This window comes from Lipophrys pholis (genome assembly GCF_963383615.2).
Source record: "Lipophrys pholis genome assembly, chromosome: 22".
NCBI classification, from domain to species: Eukaryota; Metazoa; Chordata; class Actinopteri; order Blenniiformes; family Blenniidae; genus Lipophrys; species Lipophrys pholis.
The window spans coordinates 1,605,064-1,622,754 of record NC_137644.1 but is presented as its reverse complement, the minus strand read 5'-3'; the positions used below and the strand labels follow the sequence as shown (position 1 = coordinate 1,622,754).

The following is a 17,691-nucleotide window of genomic DNA, read 5'->3' as shown; positions in this document are numbered from 1 at the left end:
GTCGTGACTTTGGGTCAGTGGGAATGTGCACAGTGTGGAGATCTGTGACCCCCACACTCGTGCAAGTCTCTCACAAAGGTCACTTGAGAATCACCGTGGACCTCACTGAGTAGATCTTGTTTCTGCGATGTTGGGGCTTCAGCTTTTACAAGTTGTTGCTTAATCTTTGACTCAAAACCGGAATAAAGTTCCTCCTGTACATATTTCCTCTGTTCACCAGCAGTGTCTTCCCTGGTTGAGGCTTCAGAGTATACTTAACTATATCACCTTCAGTGCTCAGAGTTGTGCTACTGGTTGCCTTCTGTTCGAGGGTGTCATGGTGAGCAACAGTGATCATTTTGGTTGGAAAGGTGACAAGAGCATTGTCAGGTGTGTCTTTCCTGGTTTAGGGATGGAGGGAGGTTACTAATGACAGGCACATAATCGTCCAAAACAGAGTGTCAAAACACAAGAGTGCAGCCAAGCATCAATCCACAGGAAACAAACAGGAAATGAAAGTGAAATACAAGATCAGTTCAGTGTTCTTTCTCTTTACACTTATGATTCCTCACAAGCTTATTTCATCATTTCAAATCATCTTCACTGTATCAAAATTATATTCAGGTCAGGAATGAGTTCATCCCTGAAAGGACTGATGACTCTAAACTAAACTTTTCTATTGTGACTTCTGGTTCACAGATTAGGCTTGATGGGTTTGACATTGTGGTGTGAGCAGTATCGCAGGAGGCTGATTTACTGGCACATGTAATATTTATAGTTGTACACAGGTGTAAGCATATCCTCACAAAGATAAACAAATATATTCTATGTAATCAGAATAGGTAACTGAAAAAAAGAAAGATTCTTTGTCATTGGGTAAAGAAAAATAATCCAACCTGAATACACACAAAAAAATTTAAAAAAGAAATAAAATAGTGACTGATCTTATATGGTACCGACCAGACAAAATATTATGGCCACTGACAGGTGAAGAGAATAGCACTGATTCTCTTCATCATGGAACCTGGTGGTGAGTTGGGTATATTAGGCACCAACAAAACATATTGTTCCTCACAGTTTATGTGTTAGAAGCACTGAAATAGGCAAGCACAAGGATACAAGCAAGACTAACAGGGACAACAGTATCATGGCCAGAAGTCTGCCCCAGAGCTACTCTAAAAATGCAGATCTGGTGGAGTGCTTCCGTTCTGCATCTCTCAAAAGGGCTCTAAAGAAAGAAACGGTGGTCATAGGTAGTAGGATATGTTGTTAACATCTTGAGATGGAGTCAAAGCCTCAATTGGTTGTTTAGTTACAATGACAGGCAAGTGGTCATAATGTTCTGGCTCGTCGTTGCAGGCAAATTGTATGTGATTACCTGCTTCAATGCGAGGTTGCCTATGATCAGGTTCCACTTCTCTATGGGAGAGTCCATCTTCCCCACGTTGACCTGAGTTCAAAAAGGGATAGAGAAACATCTTTAAGACCGTTTACACGTCGTCTTACGTGAAAATTGATCATTTTTGCATTTTCATATTAGAAAGGTTTTGTGTTTAGACACCAACATATCAAAGACAATTTCCACACACCATTTTGTGTAAACGGACACCCAAAAGTAAACACAAGTATTGAGTTTTCCCATGAAAACATAGTTTAACAGAGCATTAGTGAAATTCAAATGTACAGCAGCTCTTTAAGAAAAGTCCTTTACAGAACCAGAGGTGGTGGACAAATGTGAGGAATATTCCTTCAGAGCATGACACAAGGAGCTGCAGGAGAACGATAAAATACCCATGGAGAAAGAGTTCGAGGTATCCTGAAGTAGTCTAATTGAAAAACCAAAGTCCTTAAGCAAAAATAATTTAGAAGAGAAAAACCAACATTAGATGAATGTGGAAAAACAAGCTGACTGGTCAGACATTACGATTTCTGCAGCAATCAGGATCCACGCTATCGTAGCTTAGATGCTAACGCTACTGCGCTAGCTGTGAAGGTCTAGGAGTACTGTTCAGGTTTGGCTCTCAGTGTTCCAGTTTGACCTTTACTCTCACAGCAGCTACGTGTACTGAAACACTGCAGTGAATGTCTTCTTTGTGACTTTTACACTATGAAGGTCATGGGGGGGGGCGGGGGGGGGGGGGGCTCTCCACTGCCCTCCCCACGGTCAGTTTCACAGCTGAGAAGGACAACGGCAGCACAAAGACAAATAGTTTTCAGGGAAGCTGCTGGGCAGGGTGGGGTCACGCTGAGCTCTTCTGTCCATGTTGACACAGAAGTAGAGAATATGGCGCCTGTGTGCGACGGAAAAAAACAAACAGAGAGCAAGTTCTGCCCCCGTCAGGTCTCTGCATGGTGTGAGGAGGAAGACTGAAGGATGTGGAGAGCTCAGACTGTTAACAGGCAAAGTGTTGGACTCTCTCTGCCTTCTGACTCTTCGGCCTTTCAGTTTCCAGCCTTCTCAAGCAGGAAAACTCCTGAATCAGCACATTAGAATCCTCAGTCACAAACCTCCTGAGCCAAAACTCTGCTCGCTCTGAGGAGCAATTACAACTAAAACTGAGGTTAGATCTGCATGCGAGGGCAGACCCTCATTCATTTTTCTTCCTGGTTTCACCTGACAGGGTAAGAAGGGGTGTCATTACACACTGGACAGACAGCACAAACATTAACAGTGACGCAACTGCACACAAACAACACACAGACATGATAGAGCGGCTGTACCAAGAAGCTTCAGGGCATGTCACTGGGCAGGATGACACCTCTGTGGTGTGCAGATGATACGTTAAGTTCTGCCAGCAAAGTCGGACAGCACAAAGAGGAAGAGTGAGAAAAGTGCAGCTGTCCAGTTAGAAGAAGAACAAGAACATGCTGGATCACACCGTCGGGGCCAGAAACAACTAATGACTTTTCACAGGACGATAAATCTGCAATTCACTGCATCAAATTACAGAAAAATAACTTTATCATCTACAATATGGACATTTGTTATATTTTCCCTATAAAATCAGCTCATTAAAAACACAACAAATGAGAAAATGTCCCAACTTTACTTAAAACCACAATTCCCCAAAAAGTTGGGACAGGGCCATGTCCATCATGTCTTTTAACAACTGTCTGAAGAAACACTGTCGAGGTCTGGTTTTTTAGAAGATTCTAGCTACTGAACAGTTCTGGGCCTTCCATCTAAGTTTCTTCCCAAATGGTTTCTATTTGTGAAAGGTGTAAATTGCATGCAGGCAGTTCAATAAGCAGGACTTCTCTACGATGGAGCCACACAGTGGTTTAGCAGTATGACCGAGTCATGTATCCCTCAGAACGTCTCTCTGGAAAGCTTGAGTGTTTTATTCTTACCGCTGTGGACAGCCTGGAGGCCAGAGTCATCTCCAGGTTCCCCTTCAGACCCAGCAGTGCAGGAACCAGGATGAAGATCTCAGTAATGTACTGGAAGGCCTCCCAATGCTGCAACACAAGAGCAGGAGCTTCATTCCTCATCAATATCTATATAAGGCAATCTAACAGAACAGAAAAGTATAGATGATACAATCTGACTGCCAGAACAATGTTTAAAGCATTTTCTGCTTCTTCTTCTTCTGCCGCCACCATAACTACTTTCTTTTTATCCTTCTGTTGGTGCTTCTTTTTAACAACCGTCTCACCCCCTACCTGAACCCGAGTGATCAGGATGAAATATTGTGAAGGTTTTTGAAAATAAATAAAAGGACAATGTTCTTTTTGCTTCGTGGTTTTGGTCTTGGAACATTTCTGCCCCGTCTCTTCCTCCTGGGGGAGTCATGAACTCTGACCTTAACTGAGCCAAGCGATGCCTGCAGTTCTTTACATGTTGTTGTGGGTCTTCTGTCACCTCTTGGATGAGCGGACTCTGTGCTCTTGAGGTCATTTTAGTCGGCCGGCCACTCCGGGGAAAGTTCACCACTGTTCTGTGTTTTGGCCATTTGTGGATAACGGTTCTCATTGTGGTTCTCTGGAGTCCCAAAGCTTTAGAACCTTTTCCAGACTGATAGATTTCAATTACTTTTTTTCCTCATTGGTTCCTGAATTTATTTGGATCTCGACATGATGTCTGTAGCTTTGAAGATCTTTTGGTGGACTTCACTTTGTCAGGTCGGTCCTATTGAAGTGGTTTCTAGATTGAGAACAGGTTTGCAGTAAACAGGCCTGGGTGTGGCTACACAAGTTGAACTCAGGTGAGATCAACCACGGTTCTGTTTTAACAGGAGCTGAGGAACAAACACTTTTCACACAGGGCCATGGAGCTTTAGATTGTTTTCTTCCTCATTAATAAAACACTTCATTTAAAAACTCAATTTTTGTGTTGACTTGTGACGTCTTTGACTAACGTTTAAATTTGTTTGATGATCTGAAACATTTAAGTGTGAAAAACATGCAAAAATGTATGAAATCAGGCATGAATGTGTGCGTACATACATACATACATACATACATACATACATCTTGTCTCTGACTCTGTCACACATGCTGACCGTCATAAGAACGGAGGCTATGTTGGTGTCCAGCAGTGTGCCTCGGCAGCCTGGCCCCCAAGATGGTGCCACGTCACTCTCCTCTGACCTCCACCTTAAGATCAGACTCTTCTTCTCCACCTCTGCAGTCACTGATCTTCTCCGTGACTCTCACACTATTTACAGTGACGATGATGATGATGTGCTGCCCATCATTTGTTTTTTCTTTTATCAGTGAAGCCACTACTGTGACCACCAAGTAATATCATTTCCCTGACCTCCACCTCCCTCATGAATACCATAAAATACCATACGCTCTCCATAAAATCATTTTTCCTCGTCTTTTCTGCCATTATTTAGTGTCAAATGCCATCGATCAGCAGGCTGATTGAGATGCAAGAATATTCACCAGGTACTTTGCATTGACCATTCATGGTAGACTGTGGGTGTGTTGATGTTGGGACATGAACTACGTAACCTTCCAGGTAGACTGTGATCTATAACAGAAAAGTGAATGCAGGTGTGACAATGCACATTTTATTAACCTGCTTATTTTTTGGCGCACACCATTTTCAGCTTTTGGGCTATGAAGTGGAGCAGAGGATCATGTTGCTCTTCTACCGGGCTGCTCTGGAGAGGATCATCAGACTGGCTGGACCAGCAACCTGTGGAGGCTGCAGATAGCTGGTCTGGTGCAGACTGCCATGAAGATTATGAGGGTCAGGAAGCATCCTTCCTCCAAACGCTTTACGAGCGGGCCGTCACCAGACCGGCACAGAAAATGATGTCTCACCCAACTCACATTTTACATCAGGAGTTCCGGCTTCTGCCTTCCAGCAGGAGATCCGGGTCCCCAGAAGCAGGCTGGACCGCTTAAAAAATTAATCAGTGCAATAAACTACAAGATGCAATAATTTCCTGCCTGTGCAATAAAATCAGTGCATACTGTCGTATTATCCTGTGTGTGTACATATATATATTTATATCTTTAATCCCAGCCTGAGTAACGAGCTGAAGGGAGCTGGATAGTTAAATCACAGCAGTGTTGTACCTGCACGATGTCCAGCACCATTCCAGCCGACACGGTTCCAAATCCAGCCAGAAGAAAAGGCACCAAAATCTGCAGAGCCATGGCGAGCGGAGATTCTTTGGGCATGTTGTGCCTGTCTGAACCCGGCCCTTCCTCCTCGTCCTCCTCATCCTCGCCGTCCGCCTCCTCCCCAGAGAGCCTCCTTTCAGCCAGCATTGGCTCTGTCTCGGAGAAGCCTCCAAGTCCACAGTCCGATAATGTCAAAGAGGACCGGGAGGCTCGGTCCAGGACCCTGCGGCCCTCCATGTGAGGCGCCTCCTGCCTGTACCCGTTCTGCAGAGAGCCGGCCTCGGGCTTGGCTCCCAGGTCCACCATGGCCAGCCGTTCCTCCTGCAGCTTGGTGTAGCTGGTGGGCACCATGGTCTGGAAGACAGAGGTGACGCGCCCGGAGGAAATGGGTTTGAGTGCGAGCGCGCTCCACCCGCTGCCCGCTCCGCTCATACGCACCGTCAGGCTAGAGCCAAGGGACTCCCCTATAGCTCCTCCCAGACTCTGGATGCTCATGATGCAGGCTGCTGCTGCTGCGGCTCATCTCCCGTCATCTAGTCTGAGGCCGGCCGCACGATAATCCACAGAGCAACTGGTTTACTCCGGCTCGGGTCCAGCATCCATGTCACGTTCAGACACTCGTCAGGCTGAGGAAACACAGGCGGTTCGAGAGGTGAGCAACAAACACTGAGTCACGTTTAGAGGAGATGAAGATCTTAATTAGAACAACTCAACATGTCCACAAACTACTATTTACACCAACACGACACAAGTCTGAACCAAATATACAGACGTCATTACATTTATGGCACAAAGTCCTATTCATTTTAGTAAAACGTGAAATAGAGACTCAAAACTAGAGTGACACCGTGTCCTGGATGGGAATCTGGAACTGCCTTGGTGGAGGGGTCAGAATAAACCTCCGTTCATAGGACAACGTTTTCAGGTGGAAACAGAAAACATGCGTTGTGTTTGGGGGGTTTGTTTCCATGTCAGTAGTGTAAAGCAACTGGCAACGTGTCTGAAAAGCTGCTATTGTGCACGAGTAACTAGTTCTTCTGCACGTGCTCAGTAGATGGACAATAAGAACAATGTTCCCTCGAGAGCAGGGGAGGGTGACCCTGGTCCTGGAGGGCGACCCTGGTCCTGGAGGGCGACCCCGGCCCTGGAGGGCCGCACCCCGGTCCTGGAGGGTGACCCCGGCCCTGGAGGGCCGCAGCCCGGCCTGTTTTCAATGTGTCCTCACATCAACACAGCAGCAGTGACTGGCTCATCCTCCTGCTTCCTGCAGAGCCGCATCATGAGAACTCAGCTGTTCTGAGCAGCTCCTCATTCTCCTGATTGTTCATTAAAATGTTGAAATTATCAAAATTTGTTGCAGACAGGATTTTTTTTATCTATTTGAATAATCAGTCAGTGGTTGTAGTTCTGATCACATCATTTACATTTAGCCTGCTCATTATGTACTGTACAGTAATCATCAACTGCAGTACTCGTTTCTTTACATACCTAATACAGTGTACATAGTACACAGACACATTAGTACAATCTATATCATTTTGTTTGGCTGTATATAGACCTCGTTACACTCTGCTGGTGAGGCTCTTGCGCTGCCTATTGACCACTAATGTGTCATTTCATGTGCTCAGCTGATGTTTCAGACACAAGGGGGCACTGTTGTGACAGTAAACAGCTTTTATGTAAGACTACGTTAACCTTATAACCTATTTGGTTCTTAACTTGTGTTTGTGCTATATCCTATGTATGTTTTGTATAAGAGTGCCTCAAGTTATAAATGTTGACAATAAATCATTTTGATTTCGAGGCAGCGGTATCCAGACGTTTATGTTCAGTTGTTCTGGGGCGGTTATTGAAACGGACTCAACAGACTTCATGCACAGTTCCACCACTTCCTGAACTCAACACAACCCCTTTAGTTCTGTCTGACCATTGTTGTTGTCACTGGTCAATCAGAGATACCAGAGGTCTGTACTACGATGCTGTACTTTCTCTTATCCAGATAACTTTAAGGATTAACTCTGGTTTTCTGTACTACGATGCTCGTTCACTTCTCACCAGGATAAATCACCACGGCAACTTATGCTGAATGTCTAACCTGCTCCGGAGCAGGTTATGTTCTGGATAAGATCACAGTGAGTGTAAAGCTCCGCCTCCTGACCAATCAGATGTCTTAGAAAATGACCCGCCCATTCTTAAATGATGGTGATTGGTGGGCAGGTTCAGCTCTGAGCTGCAGCAGAGAGGAGATGATAAATTAATCCAGAACAATCTTTTAGACATGATAAAATAAATCCTGGTCTCTGAGGCTCTGAAGGAGGTTCTGGTTCTGGTTCTTGTTCTTGTTCCAGGTCTGTTTATCTCCTCGAGGGTTGATCTGGAATAATGAGGTTCATGATCACACCTGACAGAACTGCAGAACCATGAATTTATAGAACCAGAACTCCTCCTGTCGTCATGATGATGAATTAATATTCCAACAGGAAACACAAGAGAACCTCCGCCTCAGAACAACTGGAGGGAAAATCTTAAGTAAAAGAAGAGAAGTGAGGAAGTTCAGCCTGAAACGTTTCTGCTGGAATAAAGAGAAACTGATTGATCAGTGGACATGCTGTCGTTTATATCACTGATAAATTAATCTGCTCTAATCTCACCAAGTCAGGAAGGTTCTGGTTCTGGCTGCAGCAGCAGTGTTGCTTTGAGCTGCTGGATCTGTTTTAATTCTTCATAATCTCAGAGAATAACTGCTCCTTCAGTAATCTGTAAACTGCTCTGCAGGATCTCTCCCTGTGTGATTGGTCAGACGCTGCAAGCTCCGCCCCTTTCATGTGAACGCTCACACGCTCACTTGGTAGTAACGGTGATCAGGAACCAGAGTGTCTGGATCAGTCAACCAGGAAACAGATCCTGGGTTTGTTGATCACAGTTCGTAGTACGCCTGTACGCCTCGGGTTTAATCAGTTTGTCCAATAATGTACGACAGGAAATAAAGGAGTGGAACTGAATTCAGAAAGTAGTGGAGCTGTGCAGGAAGCTCATGAAGCCCAGTCGCACCTAAACTATGTGTTCACCAGCCGCCACTGGTCGAGTCACCGTCGTGATGATCCAACGTGGTCGTCTGTCCACACCAATGTCTGTGTCCTCCCATTGTCCATGTTTACAGTGTGATGTTCTCTGTGTGTGTGTGTGTGTGTGTGTGTGTGTGTGTGTGTGTGTGTGTGTGTGTGTGTGTGTGTGTGTGTGTGGTTTCATTACAAAAACCAACAGCAGCACCAACACACAGCCTGGCATGCTGAATACTTCATTTTTATAACTTTGCTGTGTAAACGTGAAAGTTTTACTGAAACGAAAACAAAAAGAATGTGTTTTCACAGGAAGCGCTGCCGTTGAACAGGGCCGAGGACTCTCATGGATAAAGAAAACTGAACCGTTTGCTGGACTGTGGCAGGAAAACTGTTCCTCCACAAAACAGGCAGAACATGCAAACGCTCTCCATAAAGGCTCCGCCCACATTTACACCCACAGCGACGTCACTATGGCCATTTACAATAACGTCATCATCTGCCAGGACTTTCTTTTTCTATACCTGTTTGCAAATAGGATTCAAGGATTCAAGGAGCTTTCTTGTCAGAGCTCAAGGGTGTAATGAATGCCAGACATACCGTTACAAGGCAGCCCTGCAGCATGATGCTGCCTCCACCATGCTTCATTGTGCACTGTGTTTGTGCTGTTTGAAGGAGGACGAACACATTTGATCTGGTCAGAAAGCTCCAATCTGGTCTCATCAGACCAGGGATTGTAATCTTAGGGGGACAGCCTGTCCTTTCTGAGACACCCTGTGAAGACACTTCCAAGATGTCCCAGACCTGCAGCTACCAAACACGTGTGTGTATATTAAATAGTTTCTGTCTGTTTGTCAGTGGTTATAGTAGCTTATTTAACCTAATTGCATGACATTTCATCAGTTTTGACAAGGAGGCAGAAACTCCGCTGCTAAAACCAGAAGATGCTCCAGACCTGTTTATCAGTGGGGCCTCCTCCACATGATGACTCCCAGCCTCACTGGGTCACACTGCCGCTTCGTGAGCAAGGCAATGCGAGTCTTTGTCCCAGCACAGCCCCTCATTAAAAGGTTAACAACCAACGACCCGTTTTATGTTTGTTTGTTTACGTTGGCAAACAAACAAACAAACAAACGGGCAGTGAAGCTAACGTGGAAATCAAAACAGAAAGAAGCACGGCGGCTCGAGACAGCCTCGCGCCGCGGACCCACCGAGCCCAGAGCAGCACTTTAAAACACGGAAAACACAGACAGTGTCCGCCCTCATCTTCTCTGCCACGTTTCCACTCCTTTATCTCTAAATGTACCTTTCTTGCGGGGATATTTCCTCCGGGAGAGAGTCGCTCCCTGACAGCCAGCCAGACACGGAGCTGCCCAAGATCGCGTATCAGAGACAGATGCTCACTCGCTTTCAGTAAACCGGGCGCCTCGGAGAGCAGGGTTGTGGGTGGGGTGGGGGCGGTGGGGGCGGGGTGGTGGTGGTGGGGGCGGGGTGGTGGTGGTGGGGGCAGTAGGAATTCTTGCGGTCACCAAGTTGCCTGAACTACATGTGCATTCCCAGATGCATGCGAGGAAACTGGAGTACTTGACAAAGGGAACTCCATGTACCATGTACTTTATTATATACTATGACACATCCGTCTGTCCATCCATCCATCCATCCATCCATCCATCCATCCATCCATCCATCCATCCATCCATCCATCCATCCATCCATCCATCCATCTTCTTCCATTCAGTTTCTATTAGTATTTTGCATGGTCCATGTGTTCCTCAACATAATATTTCACCTTTGTCATCCCTTAATCTGAAATTCAGTTGAATCTCCACTAAACATCCTAAACTATATAAATAGAAGAGAGATGAATGACGGGTATTTCCACGATAGAATACTACCATCTGTTAATACAAGCTAGACTCCCAGGAGCAGGACCTTTTTCATATTACAAAATAAAACATTAAAAATTCAGTAAAACTGGGATGAACACGATGAACGATTATTACAATTTAGCAATTTATTTTAAGCATTATCTTTTTCAGCATTTTCAGCATTCAGCAAAATAGCTATTTTACAATTTATTTCTCTATAACAACGGCTGTACTAGTGTAACAAACTTGATCCAACTTTCCCATCATAGAAATGTTATGAATGATGTCATTCCACTCGTCCACCGGTTCTTCTCGTTTCATCCACCTTCTTGTAACGGCCTTGCCCTTCCTCCAGGTCGCACTGGAAGTCTGATCTAGATCTGAATGATGGGAGGTGAAGTTATCTGGTGGCTGGTTTTCCCCATGATTTTATAAAACTCCTGCCACAAAGTGAAAATACTGGACGGGACCGAACTATGTGGGATGATTTGAATCAAGGTGTCCGCACCATGGGGGGGCTGAGGCTCGGTTGGTAGAGCGGTCATCTCCCAGTTGGAAGGATGCAGGTTTGATTCTCCACCTGTCCATTGCGAAGTGTCCCGACGGTGTCCCGCCTGGTCTATCACAGGACAAACACAGAGACAATCAACCACACACTCACATTCACATCTCGGGGAAATCTAGGGTGATTAATTTTAAAGAGAAAAACAGATTATTTTCCATTTATATAGAACTTTTCCACTATTTCAGTGGTTCTCATTGCATTGTTAATCACATCCACCCCTTCACACACACATTCACACACCAATGGAGGCTGCTGTCATGCAAGGTGTTTAGTATATCCATTGGTGGCAGATTGGGGTTCAGTGTCCTGCTCAAGGACACTTCGACATATTCAAGGAAACCCACGGACACATGAGGAGAACATGCAAACCCCTCACAGAAAGGCCCGCAGGTTTTGAACCACCATATATATACATATATCTTATCAGATGAAAACTAGGATCAAATCCCACATTAAAGCGTGCGGGTGCGGGTGCGAGTGCGAGTGCGAGTGCGGGGTGCAAGGTCGGGATGCGGGGTGCGGGGTGCGGGGTGCGGGTGCCGGTGCGAGTACGGGTGCGAGTGTGGGGAGTGGGGTGCGGTGTACATGTGTCTATATGTTGACAAAAATCTAACAATCACTCGTTTGGTAGAGCGGTCATGTTCCAATTGGAAGGTTGCAGGTCCGATTCCCATCTCTACCTGCTCCCATGCCAAAGTGTCCTTGGGCAAGACACTGAACCCCAAACTGCCTGTGTGAATGTAGTGTGAGAGTGAGTAAGTGGTGGTGGTCGGAGGGGCCGATGGTGCAAAATGGCGGCCTCTCCTCCGTCAGTCTGCCCCAGAGCAGCTGTGGCTACATACCTAGTTTACCACCATCCAGTATGGAGGGAGTGAATAATGGAATGTAAAGAGTCTTTGAGTGTCCAGACAAGCGCTATATAAAACACATACATTATTATTATTATTATTATTATTATTATTATTATTATTATTATTATTACTACAGAAAATGACTACAATCTCAACATAAAGGAAATATTGATGAAACCTTCTGATGTAAAAATACAGTGGAATTTCCTACAGCTGTTGCATTCTGGGTGTTTTTACAACACACACACACACACACACACACACACACACACACACACACACACACACACACACACACACACACACACACACACACACACACACACACACACACACACACACCGACCCCCACCACTCAATTTGTACAACAATTAAATGTAAAATAAACAGCACGTAGCAATAAATTAAACAAGTTATGTGCTCTTAACAATGTCTCTCCTCAGAAATAAATGAATAAAGTTATGGAATTTACATGTCGAGAAAAATAGTCAGAGTGAGACGTCTCGCTTTGACCACCCATAAAGTGCCTCACAGCTATTTTGATGGGACTGCGCTTGCGCAGAGTACACTCGGCATCAGTACTTATTAAATCACATTTTTAACATTTCTTTTACAATTTTCTGTCATTTGGTGGATTCATTTTCATCTTTATCACGTTGTTGTATTTCTAGAGTAACTTTTAAACCTGTTAATGTCAGTTTTACCGTGACGTCGGTCCTCCTTGACAGCAGGCGGCGCCACCGCGGACTTTACAGCCCCTCTAACCCGGAAGCTGCTCTTCTCTGCAGCGCACGTTTGTGAGGAAACAAGTCAGGTTTTTATAAAAATGGATTTAAAAGGACATCAAACGAGCTGCCGGGACTTGTTATCATGTGGCACCGGAGGAGGTAATAAAGGTTTTATTCTGTTTCAGGAGAGTTTGAAGAGTAAAATCCGATTTAGTAACAGACTTTCAACCGAGAGGTTATTGGGATTATAATCCCACCCAGGATGTCGGTTTCGTTAGGATTTTAACGTAATTCAGACTAAATCAATCATATTATTTGCTGAAGCAGTTGGTGGGTATCTCAGGTTCTGCCTTGGACTGGTTCTCATCCTGGTTCTCATCCTGGTTCTCATCCTGGTTCTCATCCTGGTTCTCTCACAGGAGCTTTTCTGTTTCCGTGGGACAGCCCGGCTGTCTTGTGGTGTCCCTCAGGGTTCTGTTCTGGGTCCAATGCTGTTCTTTCTCTTTTGTTGCCCCTGGGTCAGATAATTAGCCGTTTTAGTGGCTGATGGTATTCAGTTACAGTATATAAGTCATTTAAGATTCAGAGTGTTTATTGTCACGTGTACAGTAAAGAAACGTGTACCTTTACCTGCGTGCAGTGAGATTCTTACTTTGCTGCCCTCACTGAATGCCTCATAATTGAAAAACTATAATAAACTTAAGCAATACAAATATAAACCAATACATTAAAACTGTGCAAAATACAAGTGATGTATACAAGTGAATATGTAATATACGATTTAAGGTGGAAGTAAAAAAAGCTCCAGTCTGTACATCATGGTGTGAGGTGGTAGATGGGACAGATGTGAGGTGGTAGATGGGACAGATGTGAGGTGGTAGATGGGACAGGTGTGAGGTGGTAGATGGGACAGGTGTGAGGTGGTAGATGGGACAGATGTGAGGTGGTAGATGGGACAGATGTGAGGTGGTAGATGGGACAGATGTGAGGTGGTAGATGGGACAGATGTGAGCTGTACACGTGTGCATCTAAACTGCAAATCCAGTGTAAAGGAGAGCTATGGGGGGCATGAGTAGTCTGCTGGACTCCTGTCAGCTGTTTACAGTCTGGTAGAGGGACAGAGAGACTTCTTCAGTCTGGTGGTCTCACATTCACTCTTGTGTCCCTCTGGCCTGAGGACAGAAGTGTGAGCAGTCTGGGTTGGGGGTGAGGGGGTCCTGGATGATGGCAGCAGCTCTCCTGGGGACTCTGTGCTTGTAGATGCTCTGTAGAGAGAGCAGTGGAGTCCTGGTGCTCTCTGCAGAGAGGACAGTGGAGTCCTGCAGTGGAGTCCTGGTGACCTCTGCAGTGGTCTTCACCACTCTCTGCAGGTGTCGGTGGTCCATGACAGTGGTGTTGCCGTACCACGCGGTGATGCAGCTGCTCAGGATGGATCAACCATGCGGCTGTTGAAGCTGCTGAGGATCTTTGAGGACGTGTCAAATGTCCTCAGCCTGCTCAGGATGTCCAGCCACTGTTGAGCTGTCTTCACCAGCTGTGTGGTGCTGAGGGTCCAGGTGAGGGTCCAGGTGAGGTCCTCACTGATGTGGACCCCAAGATATTTGAAGCTGCTCACCCTTTCCTCTTCAGCTCCCAGAGACACAGTGGCTGATGAGGACCCCTCTGCTTCCTCATGTCCACTGTCAGCTCCTTCGTCTTGTCCGTGTTGAGGGTGAGGTTGTTGTCCTCACAACGTGTCCCCAGACTGGACACCTCCCTCCTGTAAGGCGCTTCGTCTCCGCCAGTGATTCGTCCGATCACTGCAGTGTCATCCACAAACTGCAGGATGGAGTTGTCCTTATGGGAGGAGACACAGTCGTGGGTGGACAGGGTGTAGAGGGTGGTGCGGAGGACACACGACTGTGTCTCCTTCAATAAGGACAACACCATCCTGCAGTTTGTGGATGACACTTCAAGCTGAGAGCTCAGAGAAGCTGAGATAAAGAGTGAATGACAGCCACTATACTGACGCAGTACTCCATACTCTCCAGACTCATGTAGTGTTTAAAAAAGTTAAAGTTTAACTTATCGTGGGAAAAAAAAAAGAAAATGTCCCTCTACTGAATTATTTCACAGCTTTTCTGCCTCGTGGATATATTAAACTCTGTTATTTGATTTCTATGATTTTTTAAACTTGGATGACACAAGTTGATATTTAGAGAATTTCTAAACTGTAAAACAGAAAAATCCAGTAAAATGACTTCGTACAGGAGAAGTTCTGCCGTGACAGTCTGGAGTGATTCTCAACTAGTGAGATGAAACAGCAGCGGCTTTCCAGGGAGTTTTTAATCTGAGTTTAAGCTCAAAATCAACGGAGTTCCTTCACAAAACCCGATAATCCAGGGATCTGGTAACGAGCTGTTTTGTTTGTGGTGCAGGTCTCAGTGAGAAGCTCCTCCTCAAACCCAAGGCTGCCACGGCCCCGCAGACACAGCGAGTCCCCAAGAGCAGCGGTGAGCGCCCCCCTCAGGTAATCCAGGGACTAACAGCCTCCCAGCCGGAGACGTGACACTGTCCTTTGTCTCCGTGTCTTCAGTCCTGGAGCGGCTGCACAGCTTCCTGCCCAAGATGGCCGAAGCCAACGAGAAGCTGAAGCAGCAGATGGACGAAGCTCCGGCCGGACGCTTCGACATCGAGGACGTGGAGGAGGCGGAGAAAGTGATCGAGATGGTGAGGAAGATGCTCTATATTCTGCATGTTGGCTGAAGTTACGTTTAGGAGGCCCAGTTTACATCAAACACAACATTTTCAAGTAGAAATGAAAAAACCTTCAATCGACTGAAGACTGAAGCTTGTAATGGATATTTATTTATAGAAAATCAGGGAATTAATGTAGATAGGAAAGAAGGATCATGTGGACTGTAGATTAATGTATATTTAAATTCAAAGGCCAATTTTGGAACTTACTTTCAGCGTTGGGTGAACAGTATTCCTCTCCACGTTTAGAAAAAAAAACTTATTTCTTATACCCACTAATAGAAATAATATAACAACCCAGACTAATATGAGAATTTGAATATTTCTAGTTGTAAACTTATTACATGAACAAAGTTGCAATAATATATAGTAATACACACACACACACACACACACACACACACACATACGGCACACATCACGTCACTAAAGGTTAGGGGTTAATTAGCGTTAAATGCATTTTCAGTTTTTTTAACGAGCTAAACATTTTCAGTTAATTGTCAGAATTAATTTTGACAGCTGTAGTTCATAACATATAGTTCTCAGTACAGGGTGTGGTTTCATTATATAAACAAACAACATCGCCCTCTAGTGGCCCAACATGCTAACTACATTGTTTTTTTATCGTTTCAGTGTAAACAGACATCGTTTCCCAAATGTTGCATGTAAACGCAAAACCTTTCTGAAACGAAAACACTAAAATGTGTAACTAGGACCTCAGTCCTCTTTTCTTTTGTTGCTTAACTTGAACATGGAAATGAGACGGTTCTCCACTAGACGTTGATGTATGGAGAGAGGAGGCAAACACATGGGTGAGATTGAGTGGACATCTCTTCCTCCTGTCCTCAGGACGTAGCTTTGTTCCAGCTCAGCGGATCAGAGAGCTCCTCTGAGGACGACGTGGAGACTTCAGACTCCGAGGACGACCAGAGTGAGGTCACGGAGCAGAACCTGAAGCTGCCCGGAGCCCGGGGGCAGAAGAGGCAGGCGGACATCGAGGTCCTGGAGCAGCCGCACTGACTGAGGGAACACAATGTCTTCTGAGGCTCCTTCAGAGGCAGTGGACAGAACCCTCTTGTGTGGAGACGTCCTCCTCTTCCCTATGGGAATGAACCTGATCTAGAAGACAGACGAGTCCCTCCTGCAGGCGATCGATTCAGCTGCTCCTCCAGGATCATGGGACTGTGTGTCAAATTATTTCTGTTAAAAGTGGGTCTTCAGGCTTCCTGGACAGAAACCTTTGTCTCATTCTGTCATCTTAGTAATAAATACAGTATTTCAACATATTTCTGCACAATGTACTCTAAACCGGCTCGTTACTTCTTTCATTTCTCCAGATGATCATTTTCACAGCTTAAATTCAGTGTTTGTCGTTTTGTTCCTGCTGCAACTAAGATCCAGTGAAAGCAGCCGGCGTCCCAGGAGTGGACATTTAAGATTAGTAGTAAAGTATATCAGTGATGCCTGAACCTCCTTTTTTAGGGGTGTAACGGTACAGGTCGTCCCCGGTTTGATCTGAACTTTGGTTTTCGTGCCGCGGTGTCTGTTCGGTTGTTTAGTTTGCAGGTCTTAGCGTCTCCATGCTGGACTGTCGGAAAGCCTTACATCAGGACGCGATGGAGAGACACTGTCCAGCTGCTCTGCAGAAGACCTAAAGACAGTTGGACACTGACGTATGAGACGTGTTTGTATCAACGTGAAGTTTCTGGTGGTTTTCACTCCGTCGTCGTGTTGAACTGGGAAAGCAGAATGATCTGACTGTAGGTCTGGATGAAGCTGGTGCTTCTTCAAACGTCTGTCTCTCAGCTCCTCTGCTTGTCTTGGTGCTTTGTTCTTCCACTTGCATTAAAGGAGACATATCATGCTTTTAAATCCTTCCTTTTTACATATAAATCATACAGTTGTGGTCTATACAACGCGAAACTGCAATGCTTGGGTCTGAATTCCTCATTATTATAGCTCCACAGGCCCCTTTTCTACCCCTTTTCTGATGTGCTTCTGAGAGCAACTCGTTTTGGGGCGGTCTCTTCATACCCCGCCTCCTCTCCAGGTTGCAGAGGTGACACTCGGTTCAACGTCACCCTGTTCGGCCATCTTTGTAGTTTGATAGAACAGATACAATTATCTAGCGGCGCAGAAACTTTATATTCACACATTATTTACAAAATGTCAACAACGGAAGATTTGTCCATCCAGCCATACATGTTGGAGCCAGAGTCGGACCCGGCGGAGCCAGATGAAAATGACGATGATGCACCTACAGAACAACGTCTTCATATGGATGTAACGCAATGGTGTGTTTCTATATTTACACTAACTTCTCCA

General features: G+C 45.4%; 2 protein-coding genes across 3 annotated transcripts in view; one reads left to right on the top strand and one right to left on the bottom strand.

Annotated features, from left to right (window-relative positions):
* The window catches only part of slc41a2b (solute carrier family 41 member 2b), a 58,812-nt gene extending 48,779 nt beyond the window's left edge, over nt 1-10,033 (bottom strand). The window contains exons 1-4 of one of the 2 annotated variants that reach the window (XM_080492077.1): nt 9,925-10,033; nt 5,512-6,185; nt 3,331-3,438; nt 1,358-1,429 (exon numbers count right to left, since the gene is read on the bottom strand). In XM_080492077.1, coding sequence (XP_080348203.1) covers nt 1,358-1,429; nt 3,331-3,438; nt 5,512-6,054 — 723 coding nt within the window. In that variant the 5' untranslated portion in view covers nt 6,055-6,185; nt 9,925-10,033. Of the gene's footprint in view, nt 1-1,357; nt 1,430-3,330; nt 3,439-5,511; nt 6,186-9,924 lie in introns of those variants that run through there. The other variant, XM_080492078.1, reaches the window with a different exon arrangement.
* Nucleotides 10,034-12,664: 2,631 nt separating this feature from the next.
* nopchap1 (NOP protein chaperone 1) lies at nt 12,665-17,293 on the top strand. Its single transcript, XM_080492440.1, has 4 exons — nt 12,665-12,789; nt 15,048-15,122; nt 15,206-15,339; nt 16,216-17,293. Exons 1-4 carry the CDS (start codon nt 12,729-12,731, stop codon nt 16,384-16,386), a joined length of 441 nt encoding a protein of 146 aa, XP_080348566.1. The 5' UTR covers nt 12,665-12,728; the 3' UTR covers nt 16,387-17,293.
* The last annotated feature ends 398 nt before the right edge of the window (nt 17,294-17,691 follow it).

Coding starts and splice junctions, on each gene's coding strand:
- nopchap1 (XM_080492440.1), top strand. CDS start 12,729: ATGGATTTAAAAGGACATCAAACGAGCTGCCGGGACTTGTTATCATGT. Junction 15,123..15,205: donor GCGAGTCCCCAAGAGCAGCG/GTGAGCGCCCCC, acceptor CCGTGTCTTCAG/TCCTGGAGCGGCTGCACAGC. Junction 15,340..16,215: donor CGGAGAAAGTGATCGAGATG/GTGAGGAAGATG, acceptor TCCTGTCCTCAG/GACGTAGCTTTGTTCCAGCT.